The sequence below is a fragment of the Hippoglossus stenolepis genome, chromosome 2 (genome assembly GCF_022539355.2).
Source record: "Hippoglossus stenolepis isolate QCI-W04-F060 chromosome 2, HSTE1.2, whole genome shotgun sequence".
Lineage (NCBI taxonomy): Eukaryota > Metazoa > Chordata > Actinopteri > Pleuronectiformes > Pleuronectidae > Hippoglossus > Hippoglossus stenolepis.
In genome coordinates, this window is record NC_061484.1 from 8,685,590 (window position 1) to 8,707,288 (window position 21,699).

The 21,699-nt window shown below is 41.2% G+C and overlaps 1 protein-coding gene across 1 annotated transcript; it reads right to left on the reverse strand.

The window, feature by feature from the left end:
* Positions 1-4,800: 4,800 nt before the first annotated feature.
* krt94 (keratin 94) lies at positions 4,801-8,114 on the reverse strand. Its single transcript, XM_035179747.1, has 8 exons — positions 7,620-8,114; positions 7,064-7,146; positions 6,806-6,962; positions 6,504-6,665; positions 6,226-6,351; positions 5,324-5,544; positions 5,191-5,204; positions 4,801-5,098 (listed from the first exon to the last, which is right to left on the reverse strand). Exons 1-8 carry the CDS (start codon positions 8,019-8,021, stop codon positions 5,049-5,051), a joined length of 1,215 nt encoding a protein of 404 aa, XP_035035638.1. The 5' UTR covers positions 8,022-8,114; the 3' UTR covers positions 4,801-5,048.
* Between the last annotated feature and the right edge of the window lie 13,585 nt (positions 8,115-21,699).

The following is a 21,699-nucleotide window of genomic DNA, read 5'->3' on the forward strand; positions in this document are numbered from 1 at the left end:
GTTGCTGAACCCTCGTCTTGTGGTTTAAACATACAAACCAGCAGCTGGTGGCAGCATTGTCTTAACGTCTGCAGGAGAAGCAGGGAGGTGCCCTGTTTAAAGCCTGTGGCCAATAAGAGCTACAATTCAATATGTTGCTTACAATAAATGCAGACTGTTATGTGCCTATGTGCATGTTCATTCATTTTCATTTCTCTTTCATTCATTTGGATTTTAATTGCATTTGCCCTGATATCATGGCTTCTTTTCCCCCTTCTGAACATTTGTGACGGTGCTACACACCGAAAATCAGCTCTTTTATGTACCCCTGCTTTTTTCGAACAACTGGTGCAATGAATGCGCCTTTGTTTGAGTTTATTAGGACCCTTCAAGTCACATTAACTCAAGCTTACATCATTTGGAAAATCCGAGTCACTCTTCAGTAGCAGCAGTAGCAGTTTTGAAGGGAAAATGTGCCTCATGCTTCCTCTGAGAGGTTTTCATCAGTGGTTCTTTCACTGGATATTACTCTCACAGTTTATGAATCTTAGAGGGGATTTCAACAGAATGCTTTACTGTATAAACACACTTTATCCAAGTTTAGGTTTCTCCAAACAGTGCATGCTGGAAGTACATATCCAAGCCCACATGGAGGCTTTAAAAGTGAGTGTAGTCTATAATAATCAGTTCTGCAGACACTACAATACAAAAGTGCACCAGGATCAGACGTATTGTTTAAACAACCTCTCCCTTTTTCGATAGCATGCACTTTAGATAGAGTACTGCTAAGCTGCAGTAAGCGCCGTGAGCCCCGCCCAGGTTGCTCCATCCTGGTCTTCAAGCTCTCAGAATTACAAGTAGGGTGTGGTCCCTCAAACCAGCCCTACATGTTGAACACCCACCTTTCAGGCACTGTGCATTGCCCGGTCAGAGCCACATGCATTCTTAATGAAACAGCACTGGTAAAACACAATAGTCATAGTCGATGACTGTATTTTTAATGCTGGGAACGGACTGATTGTGACTGGTCTGGATTGCACACGGTGAACAAACTCACAGCCGTGCAAATGCCTGAAAAATCACACCTGTCTCACGCCTGGCAGGCCCTGAAAGCCCCTCAAACGTACTTGGCCTCGTTCCGCTCTCTACCTCTCAACTGTTCCTACGCCTCGCTGCAGCTCAGCAGCCCGGCTTGAAAACTTTCACAGTGAGATCCGATGCCATACAGCGTCTGAGACCTTTAGCGAGGACATTCGGCATTCCTCTCAGCTTGTGTGTCAAACCTAACACTGGTTGAGAATAGAGTCCGCCAGCCGAGTGAAGAATGTCTCCCCCCTGGTGGACTTTCTGACCCTGAGATGGAAACATTCCTGCTGATACGGACGTCGAAATCCGGTTTAACTGCTGCGGACATGATTAATACTTAACTAAACATTTCTCTGATATGAGAACGCATTGTGATTTCGTAAAATACCACAGTGAGATACAGCAGGCCTACATTCAAGTCAGCTCTCTGATAAGACTTTTTGCTCTTGCCGAGAGTATTTCCCAAGATGTTGAATTACCTCTTTAATTAAACTGCTGTTTTCTGTGTAACTGAACCTGTGCCTGTTTGCATGAAGTCGCTAACAACATATTGTGGTTGTGACACAGCTAGGGATTCAGTTACGGAACGATAAAGTGTTGCACACACTGTGGGAAGGTTAGCGTTTCCTCCGCAGTTTGACAATATCAAGACAGACAGCATCAAAGTATCTAAACAATGATGGCCTTCATCTTTCTCCCAATGAACTTGGCATTAATTCAACTAAACTGAAGTCTTGTGACATCGAGTGAGTAACGTCTTCGCCTCTGCCATGATCTCACTCTGCGTTAGCCTTGGGCTAGCCTTGGATGGCAGACAGCCACGACGAGGAGAAAAAACAGAAATGACTGTCGGCAACTTGGCGTCTGATCGTGTTCCTTTGTTCAGCCACGCGCAGTCTGCCTTTTTCATGCTGTGGTTTCTTGTCCGTCTTTGTCTTATCCAGCTGTCATCATAAGCCCAAATTTGTAGTCGTAATTTTTTTTTAATGACAGCTGTTTACAAATTGAAGCTAATCCTCTCGCCGCTCCCATTTCCAGCTCTGCAGCCTGGGTGGTGGTTCAGTAATCGTTCATGAAACAGTTCAATAAAAGTAAGACAATGTCGTTGTGTTGCGTCTGAAACACCAGCTCCTAGTTTAGCTGCAGTTTGTACTGCACCGCTCGACATACTTGGCTCTAGAGCAAATAGATTGAGAGGATTAAAAGTGGAATGACTCCTCCACTGTAGCTTGGTTCAAGTCCAGAGACTGTCTTAACTCAGGCCATCATTACAGTTCAGATAGTGATGTAACTAACACTTCTGCTTTAGGTAAATTGTGTTTATTGTCTATGTTGGTTTATAAGATGAGGCATTCAAGGTCACTGATATCTGTTGGACCCCAGATGACCTGACCTTAACTTAGTAAAAGAAACTGAAAGGAGAAACTTTCAACTTAGCTGATAGTCTGTATTTAAAGATGGACGACGTGACTACTTCCCAAAAGTGAAGCCAAAGCGTCTTGATTGCCACCTGGCTGCTGTTTAGGTCATAAACCCTTCTTCCTCCATGTTAGTAAATGCGACATGGACCAAACATTGCCCACAGTCTAGTAAATTTTCTGAATGTTTCTGTCATTTTAGGTAGTTTTTATGATGCTGATGTATATCCAAGTGTATATTTCCTCTAAAAGATTGGTTTTAATTTGTTATTTGATGATATAAAAATGGGGTGAAATATCATGATACACAGCTGAGACAGACTTGTGATTGGTCGAGCTTGTCTGTCGGGGAGACCTCCCTATCGCAGCTCCATACCCCGATCAGTACTGCGCAGACTCACGTTCCAAATGAACAAGATGGCAGCCTTCATATCCCAGATATTTTGGCTTCATTTCTGCATAGTGGTAGGAAGTGGAGAGGTGTCGTCCATCTTAATACACAGTCTATTGCCTTGTCTGCACCACTGTGGATATTTTTTTAAAGGATATTTTCCTCCCACTATAAAAAAAAATCTCCTTGCACACAACCTTTGCTTTACAAAATAAATAAACAACATAAAAGGGACTAGATAGAGATTTGATTCAGTGGATTAATTTGATTCTTGTTGTTTGTTATCCACCAGTAAACTGAGAAAATGGAAAGAACATAGAGCAAGTTATTGTTTTCATTTTTGTTGTTGTTCCTGGCACATCTTCATTGCACAAAACGGTGCGCATGCTCAAAGTAAACTGTGATGTCATTGTTTCCCAAACCTACAAATTTGCATGCACAACACAAATACATATTTTGCATACAGCGATGAGAAGATTTTATCATCTACCCCTCCACGAGTCAGCAAACAAGCATGTTTCTCAAAATGTCAAACTATTTCTTGACTATTTACACTGTCTCTAGCCATGTATGCAGTTAATCACTGAACCCAAAACTATCAAAATTAAACAATGGGGTCTTTTCAAATTTCTTCTAACCTGTTTAGCATTAGGGCAACATCAGATACTCAGGTCTATATCCTTAAATGCATGAGATATGACCTATATCTCACATTCTGTCATTTAACCAAAGATTTGGACTTGTACTGTATCTTCTACAGATCACACCCAGAGAGAGACAGACAGCAGTGCATATAATAAACATGGGAAACAACTTAAAAGCAATGTACTGAATATATGACAAATATCTAAAATGTCAGAGATGAAGCATCTTCAGAGTTTATCAGGGTTGCCATTAGTTTGCTCTGTAGCAGTTTTTCCCTCAACAGGCCTAGTGGGTTTAACACTGATCTGGGTAAAATGGTCAGATCTTGATGCAACATGTCTTCACGACCTCTGCTTTGGATTTTCACATCTAATTACAAGCATAACTCTAAGGGCTTTGTCATCAACTGTCATTATAACAGTGTGCAAGAGAAATGGGTCCAAATATGGCTGAGTGAGGCTCCTCAGAGGGGGGCTGGATTTTGCAATCGGATCCTCTCTGTAATCTCTCCCTTCTCCAAAACCAACATTACACCATCGTTCAGGAATCGCAAATTCTTCATAGGATAATGAATTTCCGACGCTGACCTTTACCGAGCACAGCGGCTCAAGTGCTGCTCTCACTCCCTCTCTGCTTGTATCTCTCTAACACACACCACATGAACATAACAATTCCCTGCCTCTTTCACACAAAACACGTATGAAGTCATGGTGCAGCGGCCGAGGAGCCCCACCCTTCACAGCGCTTTATCATAGCAGCTCATTGGTCATAAACAGAGGCCAAAGTGCGGTCCCAAATGACACCTGTTTCCACAGTGACTCTCTTTGTTTGGTTAGTCAGTGTTTGCGTTCCCACTCAGTGTTTCTGTCGTGAGCCATGTGTGTGCTTGTTACTAGGTGACAGGCTTCATGTAAAAGCCTCCGGGGCAAAGATTAGTCAGTCGCCAGGGTGTGTCTTGTTTAAGAAACCTCTTTGGGTCATTCACTTTTATTTGCTCACATAACTTGCACTTTTCTGAAAGTTTTTCCTGCGCTGCTTTGAGTTATGAGAGCATCGAGATTAAAGCTCGCTCTTCTCTGGATACTAATGCTTTCCACACTGGGAGCTGGGAACCATTGTTCACCCTTTCCTGACAACATCTCCTGTTACATAACGTAGATTTCCGCAAACCCTCACATCCCACCTCCCAGAACGTAATGCAGTTGCCAGGACGACTGCACAAACAGTCCGGTGTTATGGAAAAAGATGTAGACTCTCTGCAAAGTCAGAAAACGACACGAATTTCATGTTCACCAGCAGATTTATTTTTTCAGTCACACACACACAAGCGCACACAGTACGTCATGTAGTTCTTCTTCTCAACTTCAGATGTTTCATGCTTAAACTTTGACACAGGCTTCTCTTTCATCATTTCTCAGTTTTTTTCCGGTACAGTTTCATTTTGTGTTTCAACTTTAATTAGTCAGTGAGTGTGTGTGTGTGTGTGTGTGTGTGTTTCGGAGAACAGCTTGTTCTGCCAGATGGACCTTCTAGCTGGAACTGCGCATAGTGGTGGTTGTGACTGTGGTCTTGGAGCCCCCTGTTAAAAAGAAAAGAAAAGATCATGATGTCTGTTGTTACACTATTTACACTTTGGTTATGTGATATCGTGTTAAACCGGACATCTCTTACCTGTTCCAATGGGTCTGTCATGAGGGAGACGGAAGGAAACAGTAAAGACAAAGAGTTAGATGAGAGGCCATGTGCATATCTTCTTAATAATTGGTATCAGCATGAGTCTGTACGTTTGTATCGCTCTGTCTACCTGGACTCTTCGGTTTCCAGCAGGCTCCTGTAGGTGGCGATCTCCTGCTCCAGCCTGGTCTTGATGTCCAGCAGCATCTTGTATTCCTGACCCTGCTGCTCGATGCTGCTGCGCACGTTGCCAAGCTCTGCCTCAAGCATGTTGATTGTGTTCTGGTAGCCGGAGAGCATGTTGCTGTAACGATTCTCTGTCTCTGCTAGCGTGTTCTCCAGCGCCCCTTTCTGTTGGAGAGGTAAAGGAAAAACTTAGTTCAGCTTTTGCACGTGAATTGCAACAGGCATATTTCACTGTTGTGAATCATTTGTGAAAGTTGTGACAATTTCAAGCTAAAGTATGTAACCACTAGCCCCACCCTGGATTATATATATCAGACAGACACAAAGGCATGTCTGCGTTCCTTTTTGGAGGAATAATTAGCGGAATTGTATGTAGAAGGTTTTTAATAATGTGTCTTCTCTTCACTACTGCTCCACTGTTGCACAAGAGCAGTGTGTTGCTCCTGCAGGTAGTATTAAAGGATTAATTCTAGCTGGGCACACACATGGGAGTGGGAGTACAACGTTTTGGGGCGATCCACTCCAGCATTCCTGCAGTTTACTTCAAGCTCTTTGATGCTTTTCAGAAATTGAGCAGATGTCTATAATATGTTTTCCCCAGCGGGAGCCCCTCCTTCCTCTCAAATACAGCTCCCATCATTCTTATCTCTCTCCCTCTCCCACCCTGCTTTCTATCTTTCAGTAAAGTCCCCCTCCTTCAACCTCCCTTCTGCTCCTGGCCCTCTAACACTGGCTGTTTCTCAGTTCCCCCTCAGCAAGAAAGGGATCAGGGAATTTTGCGCATATAAGGCAAGATCAGTGAGACGAGAACAGATGGTTTGGGTTTGAGAGGGGGGGTGGTTTCACCATGCTGAGCTGAGACTGCAGCTCGATCTCCAGGCCCTGCAGTGTGCGCCGCAGGTCATTGATCTCTGTCTTGGACGTCTGGATTGATTCTGTGCTCATGGCCACCTCCTTGGTCAGGGTTGAAGACTGAAAAGAGAAATAAAGTAACGTTTAGAAGTCTTGGTGATTGCTTTCACAGAGGATTATGTTTAATTACAGGTTAGACTGCGGAGGGAGTGAACCCAGTCATTTGCAACGTGTGGGAAATGGTGCCTTTGTTTATGGGAAAACCTTCTCACCTTCTCATTAAACCAAGACTCCTGGTCGCGACGGTGTTTGTCGGTGATGGCTTCGTACTGGGAACGGATCTCATCCATGGCTTTGTTGAGGTCCTGCTGGGGTGCGGCATCGACCTCCACGTTGATGGTTCCGCTAAGCTGAGAGCGCATTGCTGCCAGCTCCTAAACAGCCAATGGGAGCAGAGAGAAGTCAGGGTTAAGATCTTTTGGCAGAGTTTAAGAAATCTACAGGTGTGTTGAAGCAGATTCACGTTATGATAGCAAGCATTATTTATCATAGCAGGAGGAAGTGCGTCAGTCACCTCTGCGTGATTCTTCTTGAGATAGGCTAGCTCATCCTGCAGGCTCTCGATCTGCATCTCTAAGTCGGCCTTCGTCAGGGTGGTCTGGTCAAGCAGGCGGCGTAGGTTGCCGATGTCAGCCTCGACGGACTGGCGCATCATCAGCTCATGCTCGAATCTAATAAGTTTGAAAAGAAAAGAGAGGGGTGATGAGCAACAACTACAACTTCTTCTCCAAGATGAGGATAGGTCCACAGAAGTATCCAGACTCATGCTTACTTGGTCCTGAAGTCATCAGCAGCCAGTTTGGAGTTGTCAATCTGGAGCAGGAGGTTGGCGTTGCCGATGGTGGCACCAGCGATCTTATTGAAAAGCAGCAACAGGGGGGGAGGGTGTAAATTCAAATGTATCAATTACGTACTGTATAGTAGTTCATCGACTGGTTTTAATTTTGATATGTTTGCCAATAGGCTCCACCAGAAGCTGACTCTTTGTAGGGAGAAAGCTGCATCTGACTCATCACAGTAGCTGTGCAACATGTTTCACAGCACTTGACAACCTTTTTTGTTCATGTTTAGCTTTGAGAAATAATTTCATTCTAAATTGTCAGTCAAAAAACCTCATCACACACATCAAACACTCTAACATAGTTACAGAAAAATAAATGCACTTCATTGATCCCATACATCAGGGAAATTGTCAGGACATAGTTATGACGTGACGTGACGATTTGTTACTTTTTTACCCTCTTCAAATCTTCTCTTGATAATCATTAACTGCACTGCAAACATTTGACTTGTGGTGTTAAAGCTGTCGAGGTTGGTACACACTCTACCTTGTCCTTCAGGTCATTGATGATGGCCCAGTAGTTGCTGTAGTCCCTCTCTGCTGCAGGCCCCTTCTGCTCGTAGTATTCTCTGATCTGGATCTCCAGCTTGTTGTTGGCTGCCTCCAGAGAGCGGACCTTATCCAGGTAGGTGGCCAGACGGTCGTTCAGGTTCTGCATGGTGGCCTTCTCGTTCGGTTGCACGTTGCTGTCCAGGGCGTTGGACAGGTCAAAGTTGTAGCCACCTCCATACCCGGAGGAGAGGTTGCGCCCCTGGGAAGAAGAGATGCGAGAGGATCTTGTGTTGAATCCTGACACACTGTGAGCCTTGTGGGGAAGAGAACTTGATACATAGCTGCGGCTCTGTCTCATCGTGGCAGGGCCGGTGATGATGCTGTGGCTCTGATACATGATGGCTGACTGTCTGCTGGTCACGAGAGGATACGACGAGAGAGGACTGTTGTAAAGCTGTAGACTGCAGCAGGACTTAGGGTTTGATGGAGGGAGGGAGGCTCTTGATATAGTGCTGGACCGGGGCGGGTCAGTGTGGGAGGAGGGAGGCAGAGTGGGAAGGGGGGAGTTTTCCTTTACACTTCAACCACAGGCTGAGCAGAACCTCTGTTTGTTTTCCTTCAAGGACCAGGGTTCGGTTTCTTTCCATTCCTGTGAGGAAACTGTTACGCAACTAGTGTGCGTGTGTGTGTTTTTGTGTTCTGTTGATCTGTGGGGATCTCTCTGTGGGAGTGTGTATTTGTGTACTGTTTGTGTGCATCCGTCTGCATGTATAAATTTGACTGGTTTATAATTACCTGCAAGTCTGGTCTTGATCACACTAGTCACTGAGTATCCTTATGCAAACAAAAGGTGCAGTTATTGTTTTAGAGTCCCGCCATGAGTCAATAATGACATCAAGTAATATTCCTTCATCCTTATCAGAGACATTTTTAATCTGCAGTCAACCAGATCAAATCAGCAGGTAAGTTATAAAGTAATTAAGTGTCTGACAGCGGTAAGGGAAAATGTATAGCCTTGAACCACAAACCAGTTTTTGTTTTCCATATCTTCAGTCAAACCCATTTAGGGGAATTCTTCATCCCCCCCCATTGTTCAACATATCACATACAACATCCCCCCTCAGTCTTATATCCTGTGTGTGTGTGTGTGTGTGTGTGTGTGTGTGTGTGTGTGTGTGTGTGTGTGTGTGTGTGTGTGTGTGTGTGTGTGTGTGTGTGTGTGTGTGTGTGTGTGTGTGTGTGTGTGTGTGTGTGTGTGTGTGTGTGTGTGTGTGTGTCATCCTTATCTCAGAGTTGGACTCTGGCCAATCTCTGTGCTCTTGTAATGTAACATCTGGAGTCAGCGGAGGGGCGGTTGGGTGTGGGGTGTCACACGGGATCACCTCTCTGTCAAAGGGAGCAGTGCAATGAGTCATGCTTCATGTATACTCGTTGTTTGAGCAGGGTTTGGTCCCTCTGTATGGAATTGTATTCAATTATCAAACTAATCTTATCACAGACACGTGGACAAATTAGAGGAATTTTTCTAGAATCCACAAAACCATTGAAAACCAAAAGCCCATACATTTTTTTCAAACCTTTTCATGCAAACCAGAAACGCATTCTTCACTGTAAAGTACCTTTCATAACAATAATAATCAAAAATCATTCTGGATAGAAACATGTAACTTTTAGATCTTGAAGTGGAATTCTGGTATTTTTTTCAACCTGGGACCTATAAATGTGTGTGTGTGAAGGAATGGTACTATTAGAATCATTGGCTACAGTGTAATCTTATGGGGCACAGAGTCTAAAAGTGAGCTGATTTGACTACCAAAACCAGGAGCGCTTGAAATGGAGCCATCCAACCTTCCTATAAACAGACAAGCTAGCATGACTATGAACATCTATCCTGTGGACACCTTTAACTGTCTTCATCATGATATTCACCCTGCAGGTCGTAGTTTCATCTTTAGCGTAAAGACACATGAGTAGCATAAATCATCTTTTCTAACAAGTAAATATAGATTTTTCCTCAAATGTTGAACTATTCATTTGAGGTCAACAACTCAAAAAAGTATGTATAAACATACAAACCTCTCTGTTATTCTCGACTGTTTTAGCCATCCAAACACAATTTGCTCCAACAAAATTCATCTTTGAAAAGGGAAGTAACTTTTATTACAGCTCTATAAATAACCGTTGAAGCCTTTTGTGGTTTGAGAGTTGAAACAGATCAACAGATCAATTGTTAAATATAGTCTGAGCGGGCCTTTCACATTATGAAAACAGTGAAATCCTCTACACTTAGACCCTTACTGAGAACATGAAAAACTCCCACTCATCAGAGTGGAAATATACTCCGAACCCTAGAAGGTGCTATGAGGTCCCATGGGTACAGAAAAGGGAAAAAGTTTTGTGTGAGTTTTCTGTTTGTCGTCCGCAAGATAAATTTGTACTCTGCTCCTGGAATGACAAAATGCTATGTGGATGAAGCAATTACAGTTTGAGCTTTCTTGCATTGCAGCTGAATCAGTCAGTCTTGGCAAAGAGACAGACAGGGGGGGGCAAATACCTTGCTGGTTGGGTTGTCTGCTGAGGCATAGCTTTGTGTAAAGTAGGTCGGAGACAAGCGACTGCTTCACAACATGTCAAGGCAAAAAGCCAATGACTTCATAGCTTGAGACCATAGATGGGAGTTTTCACTAAAACCAAACCTGTGACGCATTCACATGGTCGACTGAAAACTCAAAATTCTCCTGAACATCGCTGCAGGAAACTCCTCTCAAAGTTTTCATCTGTGTTATCTGAAGTATCAGTACCACCTATTTCTTTTATATATGTTGTAGTTACTATGGCAAATGAGTATGACATGTAAGACTGTTTTTATAGCTTCCCAAGTGAGCCTCTGACCCAGATTGCATTTTAGTATCTGACTGAGCATGACTGAGAAAAAAGTATTTACTCAATACAAACAGGACCTGCAAGACATTCCTTATCTTAAAATACACAACACACATTGTGACTAAATCATTCATTCTACACTTAAATCCATTAAATCTTCGAAGGCTTTCATGTTAACTTTATCTCAAACTTAAAGTGGCCCCACTAGTCCTTTGTGAGAGATTGTTTTATGCATTATGAGTAGTAAACTGCATGACTCAGACGAAATACTACTCCACCCTTTCCCTCTTCAAATCAGACTGCTTATTGTGAAGTATAAATAAAGATAAGGTCCAAAACAGACTTCAACCTTTAGTAAAGGAGGATTTTTTTTCCTGGGTAAGAGATGCAGCAATCTGTGCAGATAACCTATTTGCAGGTAATGCTAACAGCTATTGCACTGCACATTTGTCTTTCACAGGGCAGCTTGTTAATTCTTGTGCAATAGGCATCATGTCGTGCTGAACTGTTGTATAGTGCACTGTGGTACAATTTCAAATTTCAAAGGGAAGAGAAATTAAAGTGGCAAAGGTAACTTTGAAGAAGGTCAAATAAATGCTTCAGGGTCATAAATCTGGCCCTAAATCACCTTTGATTAATGAATCACAATGAGCGGTAATAGGAAGATTGCCTCCTGCAACAACACTCGTTTCCTGCTTTTCAGATTCTATTCAGTGCAAAAACAAAGACTCAAGGCTCACGGAGGCATGAGAGGAAGTCCACTCTTCTGTTTCTAAACAATCACCTCTACGTTACCATAGACTCACAACACCATCAAAATAATCCACTGTTTTTTGGCAGCATAGCAACATCGAGGATGGTAGACATATGTGTCACTCCTGCTTAAATTCCATCTATTGTTGTAACTTCTGGATGATCTGGATTCCTGCACCTGACTGCAGATACTGCACATAACCTGGCCCGTGCACATCAGTCTCGTGGTGTGGTGGGAATGAGAGGAAGCCAACGTTCTCATGTCTTTCACAATAGGTCAGTTCCGTTTTTGAAAAGATAGCACATATGACATGTCATGTCATATACCGATGTCACACTGGTGCACCTTTGTTCTTTGTTGCAGCAGCTTAAAGTGTGTCACTGCTGCTGACACATGTGGAGCTCATGTACTCAACTTAAAGGCTACAGTTCAATCTCTTTTTCAATACTGTGTTTCTCACTGTACATATTCCTTAAAAGACATAGCTACGCAATGTTTTTATAACCTTAGTTAGTGTTGACCTTGTTTTTTTTACATGTACAAGTTTATATTATTATATTATGATATTTATTATATTGTATTTATATATTTATACAAATTTCCATTGCATATCAAGTCGTGAAATATTATCTTGGAACTAAGTTTATTATGAAATAAATGATACCATTATCAAATGTGTCCCATGATTTTTCATCTTGTAAGTGAAAGTGTTCTATTGTCTAATATTTGAGTTTATGGTTGTACTTAAAGTTAATGACATTTCAGTCTCAGCTTTAGCTCGCTACTATTTAACAAATGTAAGCAAAGTGATGAGCTCATGTTAGCATGATGAGGTTAGCATGTAGCTATATATAGTACCACTGTGCCTTTAATATATTGATAAAATCAAAAGATAAAAGTAAAGAAATTTCATTCTATGTAATATTTTAACAAATTTTTGCTTCATCTGTTTTAAGGGGAAAAAATGATTGTTGTATTTGTGCAGTCACCACATTCTGCAGAGACTGGGTCAACAGACTGACCTTTGTGACCTTGTGACAGTCAGTGCTGCGGCTACATGTATGCACATTACATACCAGCAGCCTAATATCATCAAATATAATAAGCAGGAAAAACATTTTTTATTTAAGACTATGCACAACAATAGGCTGGGTTATTGGTTAGATCGCTTCAACAAGGTAAGCTCAAGACCTTTTCATATTTTATGACACGAAATATCAGTAAATAGCCCACTCATGATTTTTTTTTAAGGTTTGACATGTTTTTAAAAAGTCGGTTGCTTCTACAGAAGACGTAAGTGCGCCAAATCCAGTTAAAAGCTTAAAAGTGGTAAAGTCGTCCAACAGCTATGTAGTTTGTTCATAGCCTAACATTAACTTTATACTTCACTGGTGATTCATGTCACATAAATCATAAAGGTTAAGAAACTGTAGGATAATGTAATTACAAGGTAAGGCAAGCAAAGTCAATTTGTATAGCACATTTCAACAAGGCTATTCGAATCACTTTACATAAAATGTAAAAGGCATCATGACAAAACAAAAAAGAAGCATTTGAAAATAAATTAAAAGGGTTAAATAGAGAATAAAAGATAAATAAATAAAATAAGAGATAAAAGAGACAGATAAAATAACAGTGCAGTGTAAGAAATGAGTAACTATTTGATTTAACAAAAGGCAGTGGCTTTAGCATTGATTTCAAAGAACTAAGAGTTGCAGCGGATCTGCAGTTCTCAGAACTCATTCCAAAAATGAGGAGAATAGAAACTGAACGCTGATTCTCCATGTTTAGTATTGGAGGGACATCATTTGCAGGTACGTTTAGGTATGTGCTAAAACACTAAAATCTTCTTAAACCATATAGCCTGTGCAACGTCTTGAAATAGTTAGCTAACGATAATCTTTGCAAGCTAAAGGTCTTTTAGCATTTGACTTTCTGGCACACAGACAAACCAGGCCAAATCCCACTGGCTCAGTCCTGTCCATAAAATATGACGTTTTTCTAATCATATCAGGGTTGAATAACAACAAGTGATACAATACATATGATAAACATTGTTACCTCTGCCAACAAGGTTATGCTCTTGTTTGTTTGTTAGTTGGTTGGTTGGTTTGTTTGTTTGTTTGTTTGTCAGCAGGATTACAGTAAACTACTGACAAAGGGATTTTCAGGAAACGTGGTGGAAGGATAGGCCATGGGACAGTGAAGAACCCATTTCAATTTCAGGACAAAATCAGGACTTACTAGACGATGATGAAAAAAATGGCCATATACTGATATCTACAACTGTGCAATTTGGTGCAGCTTGCTTGAATTTAAGGGGAATGTTGAGCTATGGCAGTGTGTGTTGTACTGAATGCTGTTCTAGTTTGATTAATGTCTGTGTTCTGTTTGGTTTTTGACTCAAATTCATTCTCAATGCCCAGCCAATTCCTAAGGTATGAGTATTTTGAAAACATATGGAACTCTGCATGTGCTGCTATCTTTCCCTTGTATCTCTAAATGAATGCAGGGTCAAACGCAGGATATCCAAATGGCCAGCGGCAGCCAAACAGAACCGGGCTCGTTCTGTGAATCAGCTCCCAACTTATATGATTTTAATGAACAGCTGTATCCACCCTGGTTAAAGGGTTTTCAGGTCTTACCTCCTCAATAACCACCTCCACAACAACACTTTGAGAACACCTCTTCAGAAAGCCTTGTGCTGCTCTGTATACAGACAGATACATGCAAAAGTGCATACGCAGCAGTGATAGCACCTCTGTGACGGGTGAGTAACAATGATTCACAGATGTTGAGCCTCCTCCAGAATGTACCACGCCCCTCCACAGGCTATATGAAATCCTGCTCAACTACCTGCAATAATATCCCAGCATGCAACAAGTCCGACAAATGACCTGGACTGAACCACTGACTGGGCATCTCCAGTAAGATATGCTGAGAGGTGGGATTACCCCTGTGACCTGTGTGTGTGTGTGTGTGTGTGTGTGTGTGTGTGTGTGTGTGTGTGTGTGTGTGTGTGTGTGTGTGTGTGTGTGTGTGTGTGTGTGTGTGTGTGTGTGTGTGTGTGTGTGTGTGTGTGTGTGTATTTGTACTAATTTTTGTTACTTAATCAGGACTTTTTCCAACATAAACACTGACCTTGTCAGAACCAGTGGACCTCAAATGCCTGGTCCTAATGAGGCAAAACATAATTTCTGAGCTCCTGGTTCAGGTTAGTTGAAGATTCAAGATGTGAATTGTGGGTTAGGGCTAGGCATTAATTGTTAATGGTTAGTGTCAAGATAAGATTTTGGTTAGACTGTCCACAAGTTAAACATTCACCTGTATGTTGTGGTGAATAATCAGCTGCACTTTTAAACTCTCCTAAATGTCTCTTGTGTCACTAGACCTACCTTCACTCATTCCACCAGCACAATCAATCAGGTCATATTAGAACATTGTTAGGTTTGTCTGGAAGTGCTTTATTCCTGGTGGTCTTCTGTGTTCTTCATTCATCTCTTCAGAATCACAGTGATATAAAACACGTGTGTGCTAAAAAAAAGGGTGGTGTCACATTTATGGAATTTCACATGACACAAATAAAATTAACATCTCTTTGGTAGACAAGTAACTGCTTTCAGTAGCTCTCTGCAGTTGTTCCCTTTAATTAGAAAGTTCATCTGAAGCAAACTAAAGTTGGACAAAGATATGGAGAAAACAAACTTTGTGCTCTAACCCTACTTACACTACGGGAAGAGATATTTTAATATACAGTCGACTGTGAATGATAAAAGTGTCATGTTGTCAAGAGGGAAAGTTATACGGTCTTCAGGGACTATTTGTCTCCAAATACAACCGATTATCCCACGGCCACACCCGTCCTGTTCTGAGCCGTGGAGGTGAGTTTTTCTGATGAAGTGCACCATCTAGTGATCATCCATCAACCTGCTCACCATGTAAACTGAGCGAGCTTCACTTCTGTGCCGGAGCTGCAAGTGAACCACCATGCCACACCCAAGAAAGCTGTGAAAGTTGTCGAGCTGCAGTAAAGTTGGAGAATTCAAAATGAGCGTTCTGATTTCTTTATAAATAGCGTTGGGTTAGGAGTGTGTGTGTGTGTGTGTGTGTGTGTGTGTGTGTGTGTGTGTGTGTGTGTGTGTGTGTGTGTGTGTGCGTGTGCGTGTGTGCTCTTGTACAGCTATCTTTGTAAGCCTACAACCTACGGAGGGAGGACATTTTGGGAAAGTGAGGACATTTTGAGAAAGTGAGGACATTTTAGGAAAGTGAGGACATTTTGGGAAAGTGAGGACATTTTGGCCGGTCCTCACTTTGTGACCCCCCCTTTAATAGACTGTTTAGGGGTCAAGACTTGGTTTTATGGTTAGAATTAGGTTTAGGTTAGGGTTAGGGTTAGGCATTTAGTGCTGATTTTATATGCTGAGAGGTGGGATTACCCCTGTGACCTGTGTGTGTGTGTGTGTGTGTGTGTGTGTGTGTGTGTGTGTGTGTGTGTGTGTGTGTGTGTGTGTGTGTGTGTGTGTGTGTGTGTGTGTGTGTGTGCCACGTTGGTTTTGGTGTTTGCCCATTCTACGTGGAAGCAGTTTCTGCATGACAAGTTAAACATTCACCTGTATATTGTGGTGAATAATCAGCTGCACTTTTAAACTCATCTGAAGCAGACCCTAACCCTAACTAAAGTTGGACAAAGATATGGACAAAACAAACTTTGTGCTCTAACCCTACTTACACTACGGGAAGAGATATTTTAATATACAGTCGACAAAAAAAGGCTGCGAATGATAAAAATGTCATGTTGCAAAGTTAATAAGAGGGAAAGTTATACGGTCTTCAGGGACTATTTGTCTCCAAATGCAACCGATTATCCCACGGCCACACCCGTCCTGTTCTGAGCCGTGGAGGTGAGTTTTTCTGATGAAGTGCACCATCTAGTGATCATTCATCAACCTGCTCACCATGTAAACTGAGCGAGCTTCACTTCTGTGCCGGAGCTGCAAGTGAACCACCATGCCACACCCAAGAAAGCTGTGAAAGTTGTCGAATTAAAAAAATGAGCTTTCTGATTTCTTTCTAAATCTATCGGGCTGCCACAGTTGATGACAAAAGAAAGCGAGGGGCAAAAGAGAAATATGAGATCCAAACAATGACATTATCTGTCTTATGAATACTGAAAAAATGTAATAGGATGATTTTGTTTGTCTGGGAGGTTTCAAAGTGTTTAAATAGAGCTGAGTATTGCAACACAAGGGTAGAAACACATTCTTACTCTTCAGTGAGACAAAGGGTATGTGGCTTTTGAGTGCACACAACTACACGGGTATGCACACATGCAGGCACACGGCAATGAATGTGACTTGGGAATTAAATGTGTCTGTGGATGACTGAAGGTATCGGCATTCACTGAGCAGAAAGAAAGAGACAAAGCAGTTCTTGTTCTTGGTAATAGATGATGCGTGTCCACTTTGATCTCTCTCTCTCTCTCTCTCTCTCTCTCTCTCTCTCTCTCTCTCTCTCTCTCTCTCTCTCTCTGTCTCTCTTTCCTCTGTTCTGTCCTGCACATTGAAGGAAAGTGGGCGTTGAGGTTTGAAGGGAGTGAGTCTGTGCTTGGTCTGGATTGGTCCGTGCTGTGACATTTTTTTACACAGCTTAGCTTACCTAATAAACCTCCAAACCCACTGACAAAATACCTTGCACAGATTGATTTATTAACATGAGTAATCGAAAATTACATCTCGGTCGGACTACATGATTTAAAAATGCTAATAAAAGAAGACTCTTGGAGGGGGTGGGATGGGCTAGAGTGGTGCTTCCTCGGACTACTCTCACTGCTCTGTTCTGGAGGAATGTCTATTTCCTGCAGATATTTATCCATCATAACTTAAATTCATAACTCCCACTGTTTGGAAAAATCTCCCAGAGGGTGTGATCTAATGTTGTGTGATCTTCTAATTGTTTCCCATTATTTGCCTTCAGTTTTCTAAAAGTTTCTATAGAAATATAGTTTATTATTATTATTGTTGTTCCTTAAAACTAAGGATGTTAGTTTTTCCTCATGCATCAACATATTTTCACCAAGTACAAAAACTCATACTACATGGTACGACTGGACAGCCCATGCTACTCATACAGTGCTGACAATTCAATGTCTTTTTATGGTTCATCAGTATCGTATAAAGTATTTTGTATTACACAAAAATGTTGCTAATTAACTTTTAATCAGTTAATTTTAAAAATGTAATTTTCATTCATTTAGATCAAAGTATAAAAGCTGATTTTGATATTTATATTGGGATTAAGGTACATGCACTTTATGAATGAGTGTGAATGGGTTATGTGCTTTATAAATACAGACCAAGTGCCATAAGTGTAATAGTTGTTTATCAATGCACAAACATGCAGAGAAATTATTGCAGTTCAGTGTAAAACACAAACAAAAAAACCATTGAAAGCAATGTAGTTGTAAAAACTTTCATACGTACAAATGTCTCTTCACACTGAGTAAAACACCCTCAGGCTCTTGTGCTCCAAAACTTTTATTGCACATTTGAGTTTCTGTGATTTAATCACATTCAATTCACCAAGTTGCCAAACTTAAAGGTCAACTAACCTCTGTGACCAATAAAACACACAAAATACAGTCATTTTCCCAAACTATCCAGATTACTGCGTAAAAAGTTTAACTACTCAAGCATGGTTACATAAAGGTGTGTTCCTACACTTTCCATCCCTCACCACATGCAAACACAGCAGCGTTGCTTGTCTTGGAGAAAGATTTTGCAGTAGCACCAAGGAAGCAGGCAGAGCAGCATTCTTGTCTCGAGCGTTTGAGAGAACAAAAGAGATTTTCTACTCTGAGATGGAAAAAAGGGTTGAAAGGATTAAGGTAAAAATCAATGAAGGAGTTTTACAAGCTGATCATGCTGATCAGGTTACTGCGTTACTGCCCACAAGACTTCGAGGCTTGAAACTCAACCAATGTTATCATAAAACCAGCTTCAGCCTTGGAAACGCTATATCTTCTAAAAGAGTTTAAATTTAGAAACTTAAAAGTTGAAGCAAAGGTGAATTCTAAGGAAGATAAATTTGCCTTAGTTCACGATTTATCTTGTCTGAAAATTATTCTTCAGGCTGATTTAACATCAGATGTCTGTAGTTTCCCCCACTTGCAAAGTCTCTCCTCGAAAAGTTTGGTCATTGTTGAAATATCTTCCTCGCTTCCTGGTGTCGTATCACTTGAACTATTGGCTACACTGCCGCCCAACGATTTCTGGTGGCACTGCTCCGTTTCATCTGTTCGTAGATGTGCACAAATTTGGATGAAATGAACACGGAATTCAGATCGAAGGCTCTGTCTGTTTCTGTCCACTTAGCTAATGTCTAAATGAGCCCTCACCAGGCACAACGGTTTTATGTGTGAGCATCTCACTTGTTTCAGGCTTATTTTTACCTCTTTGAAAAATAATTTAAAATACAATGTCCTGTTCTTTTGACAGATAAATTAGCTTAGGTTAGGGTTTGTTTGTTGGTAAGCAAGATAATGCAAAAACTACTGGACAGATTACCACAAAACAGGTCAGGGAAGAACCCATTACATTTTCATGCAAATCCGGATCAGGGGGCGGATTCAGGATTTTCTTTTTTCACTTACTTTAACAGTGTTTTATATGTTTTTATTGATTTCTTCGACAATGATTAATGGATCTTGATGGAAAAAAAACAGACAGATATTTAAGATTGTGTGAAATTTGAAATGTAGATCTAGTGAAATTAAATATGGTTTCATGAGGACTGTTGAGCCTTGGCAGAGGTATGGAATCTACTGTGTGGCATTCTACTTAGTTAAGTAATATGTTGCCCATTTTCTAGATTTTCTTTGGAGCCGAGTTACAGTGTATTTAGGTCTTAGTATTAGAAGATAATGACAGTACGACTTGTTCACAGCACACAGTTTAAAACATGTCATCACAGGAACCACATGTTGAACTAATCACATTAATCCCTGCTGTTGAACAAACTGTCATCTCTCTCACTGGGACACTTACACAGAGTGCATCCCTAACGTGTGTCTGCCCTTCTAATGTTTTACCTTCTATGACAAGTTAAATGTCAGCTATCTACCTGAAGCGGTGCGGCACCTTCTTGTCCCCCAACTCAAGTTGTTTTTAACCAGACAGTTCAATATTTAAGGAATCTCCGACTGCCACTCATGGACCTCAAGCAGACGTCCTCTCACATAAATCATTTCACAGCTTGTTGTCTGTCGCAGGAATCGGATTGTGTCTTGTGTCTCAAGTATGATTATTCCACATCATCCCATGTTTAAAAAAAAACCAACAGACTGACATTCTTCAGGTGCAATCAAACCATCAGTCATCAGACCTCGCCCTGCTTATCAGTGTGACTGCTGACTGAAGTGTGTGTGAGGTGATGAGAGGAAGGCAGCCCTGCTCTTGTTGTTCAAAGAGATTACTGAAAGAACGAAAAAACAGGGTTATCATTTTCTGCTGCCATGAGAAAGCTGTACAATAATTATAACCCAACCAAACTAGCTGGAAACATCTGAATATTAAAAGTTGGTAGAGATTTTTTAATCATTTCGCAATATGTCTTCATGCTACACTTTTGTTTCACCACTGGAACAAGTTTAGATTAGCAGGGTTTTATCAGATTGTTCTTATTCCACCAGTTTTTAGAGGAGAAATAATGTGAAGAAAACCACATTTCCAGTTACCTTTAACAAATGTTGCAGCCCTGGAGTCAGGTTACAGTTTGTTGTTTGTTTTGTGCTTTTGAGAAAAGGAAATAACAAATCAAAACTTGAATGTACTGCAAGAGAAAACATGTCGAAAGACTAAAATTACCTCATCAACCCGCTGCTCGTAAACGCCAGCCCACGTTCAAAACAGTTACAGCAGCTAAGTGTAATGCTGTACACACCAGCTCAGGCAGTTATGTGTTAATTACCTTCATTTCTTGGGAAGGACGTTATGTTTTGTTTGTAAGCAAAATTACGCAAACACTATGAGGTACTTACTGCAAGACTATATGCAGTACAGCTGAGGGAAAAACGTTAGGTTCAGATACGGGATTTAATCTTTCTGTTTATTTCACATAGTGAGATCTTTAAACATTTGCACCAGTTGCTCAGAGAATAATTCATGGATCTTTATGAAAACAATCAGGCATGTTTAGGGGACAGATTGTACGTAAAATTCTTGACTGTTGGGTCTTGGTGTGGGTATGCTCTCTACTGAGTGTCATTCTAGTTAACCAGTGCTTTCACATATATATATATATCATATTTCTTCTAAAACCTGCAGTTTGTGTTGATATGGGATGAGGGTCATGTGAACTAAAACATAATTGACAGGTTGTGATTGTGAAATAGGTCAGGTAACGTGCCTGAGAGTAGAATTACTAACAGAACTAATCTTTTAACATGACTTTAAATAACCATAGTCTGGTTCACAAAATGCATTTTTGTTAGTTGCAATTTTAGGAAGAAGTTATCTAAGATGGCTACGTGTCTGCAGCCCTGTTTGTGGTTCTGAAGGCTGCACAAATGGAGGTGCAGCACAGTGTTTTGGGCTGAATGCTAACGTGAGCGGATAACACATCTTTGGTCTTAAGCAAATCAAGGGATGATCAGAGTTATTACAATTCACCCTGAGGGAGACACAAATGTCTGTTCCACATGGCAATCCATCCAATGGCTGCTGAGTTAAGAAAAATAGTACAATTTAAACAAATCAAAATAAATTATTAGAAGAAATATCAAGCAAGCCTAAACTGAGATTAGTAGTAATCTGTCACCCCTAACCTGAGAAGAGCTGGTTTGGTGGACAGGTTTGTTCCATGCGTGACTTGGACGAGGATGATAATGAGATATTCTGTTACTTGAACTTTGTTTCAAACTTTTTTCTCTGTTTGATAGGACTAAAATAACCCAGGCTAACTTAGAAATGCCTTGCCTTCAACCTTTAGCCCCGAGTTACACCGAAGTGAAATTGTCACTGGTATGTGCCATTTTTCTCACTGCTGTGAGCAAATTAATGAATGTTATGCAAAATAGCTAAACAGGTTCTTCTGAAGGAAGGAATCGTTTTAAACCATTCAGTGTGTGATTGTGTCTCTAAACCTGCTTCAAAACAGCAGAACCAGGCAGGCTCCAATTACCAACTGCTTCAGGTTATAGACTCTAGGAAAGGTTGATTGTGTAGTATTCAAAGAATGCTCTTTATTGAGAAACCATACAATGTGGAATCACGAGTCCAACCTGAAAAGAGGCGGATGAACCCCTACCTACGTCACCACACCCGTGTTGATGGAGAGATTGTAAAGAGGAGTATGGGGTAACCTGTCAACCGCATTCTTGCCTTTCAACTATCCATCATGGCCCTTCCCACTCTTCTGTGTGTGACGCTATATAAACAAGGAG

Coding starts and splice junctions, on each gene's coding strand:
- krt94 (XM_035179747.1), bottom strand. CDS start 8,021: ATGTATCAGAGCCACAGCATCATCACCGGCCCTGCCACGATGAGACAG. Junction 6,963..7,063: donor GCTGATGACTTCAGGACCAA/GTAAGCATGAGT, acceptor CAAACTTATTAG/ATTCGAGCATGAGCTGATGA. Junction 6,352..6,503: donor AGTCTTGGTTTAATGAGAAG/GTGAGAAGGTTT, acceptor TTCTCTTTTCAG/TCTTCAACCCTGACCAAGGA.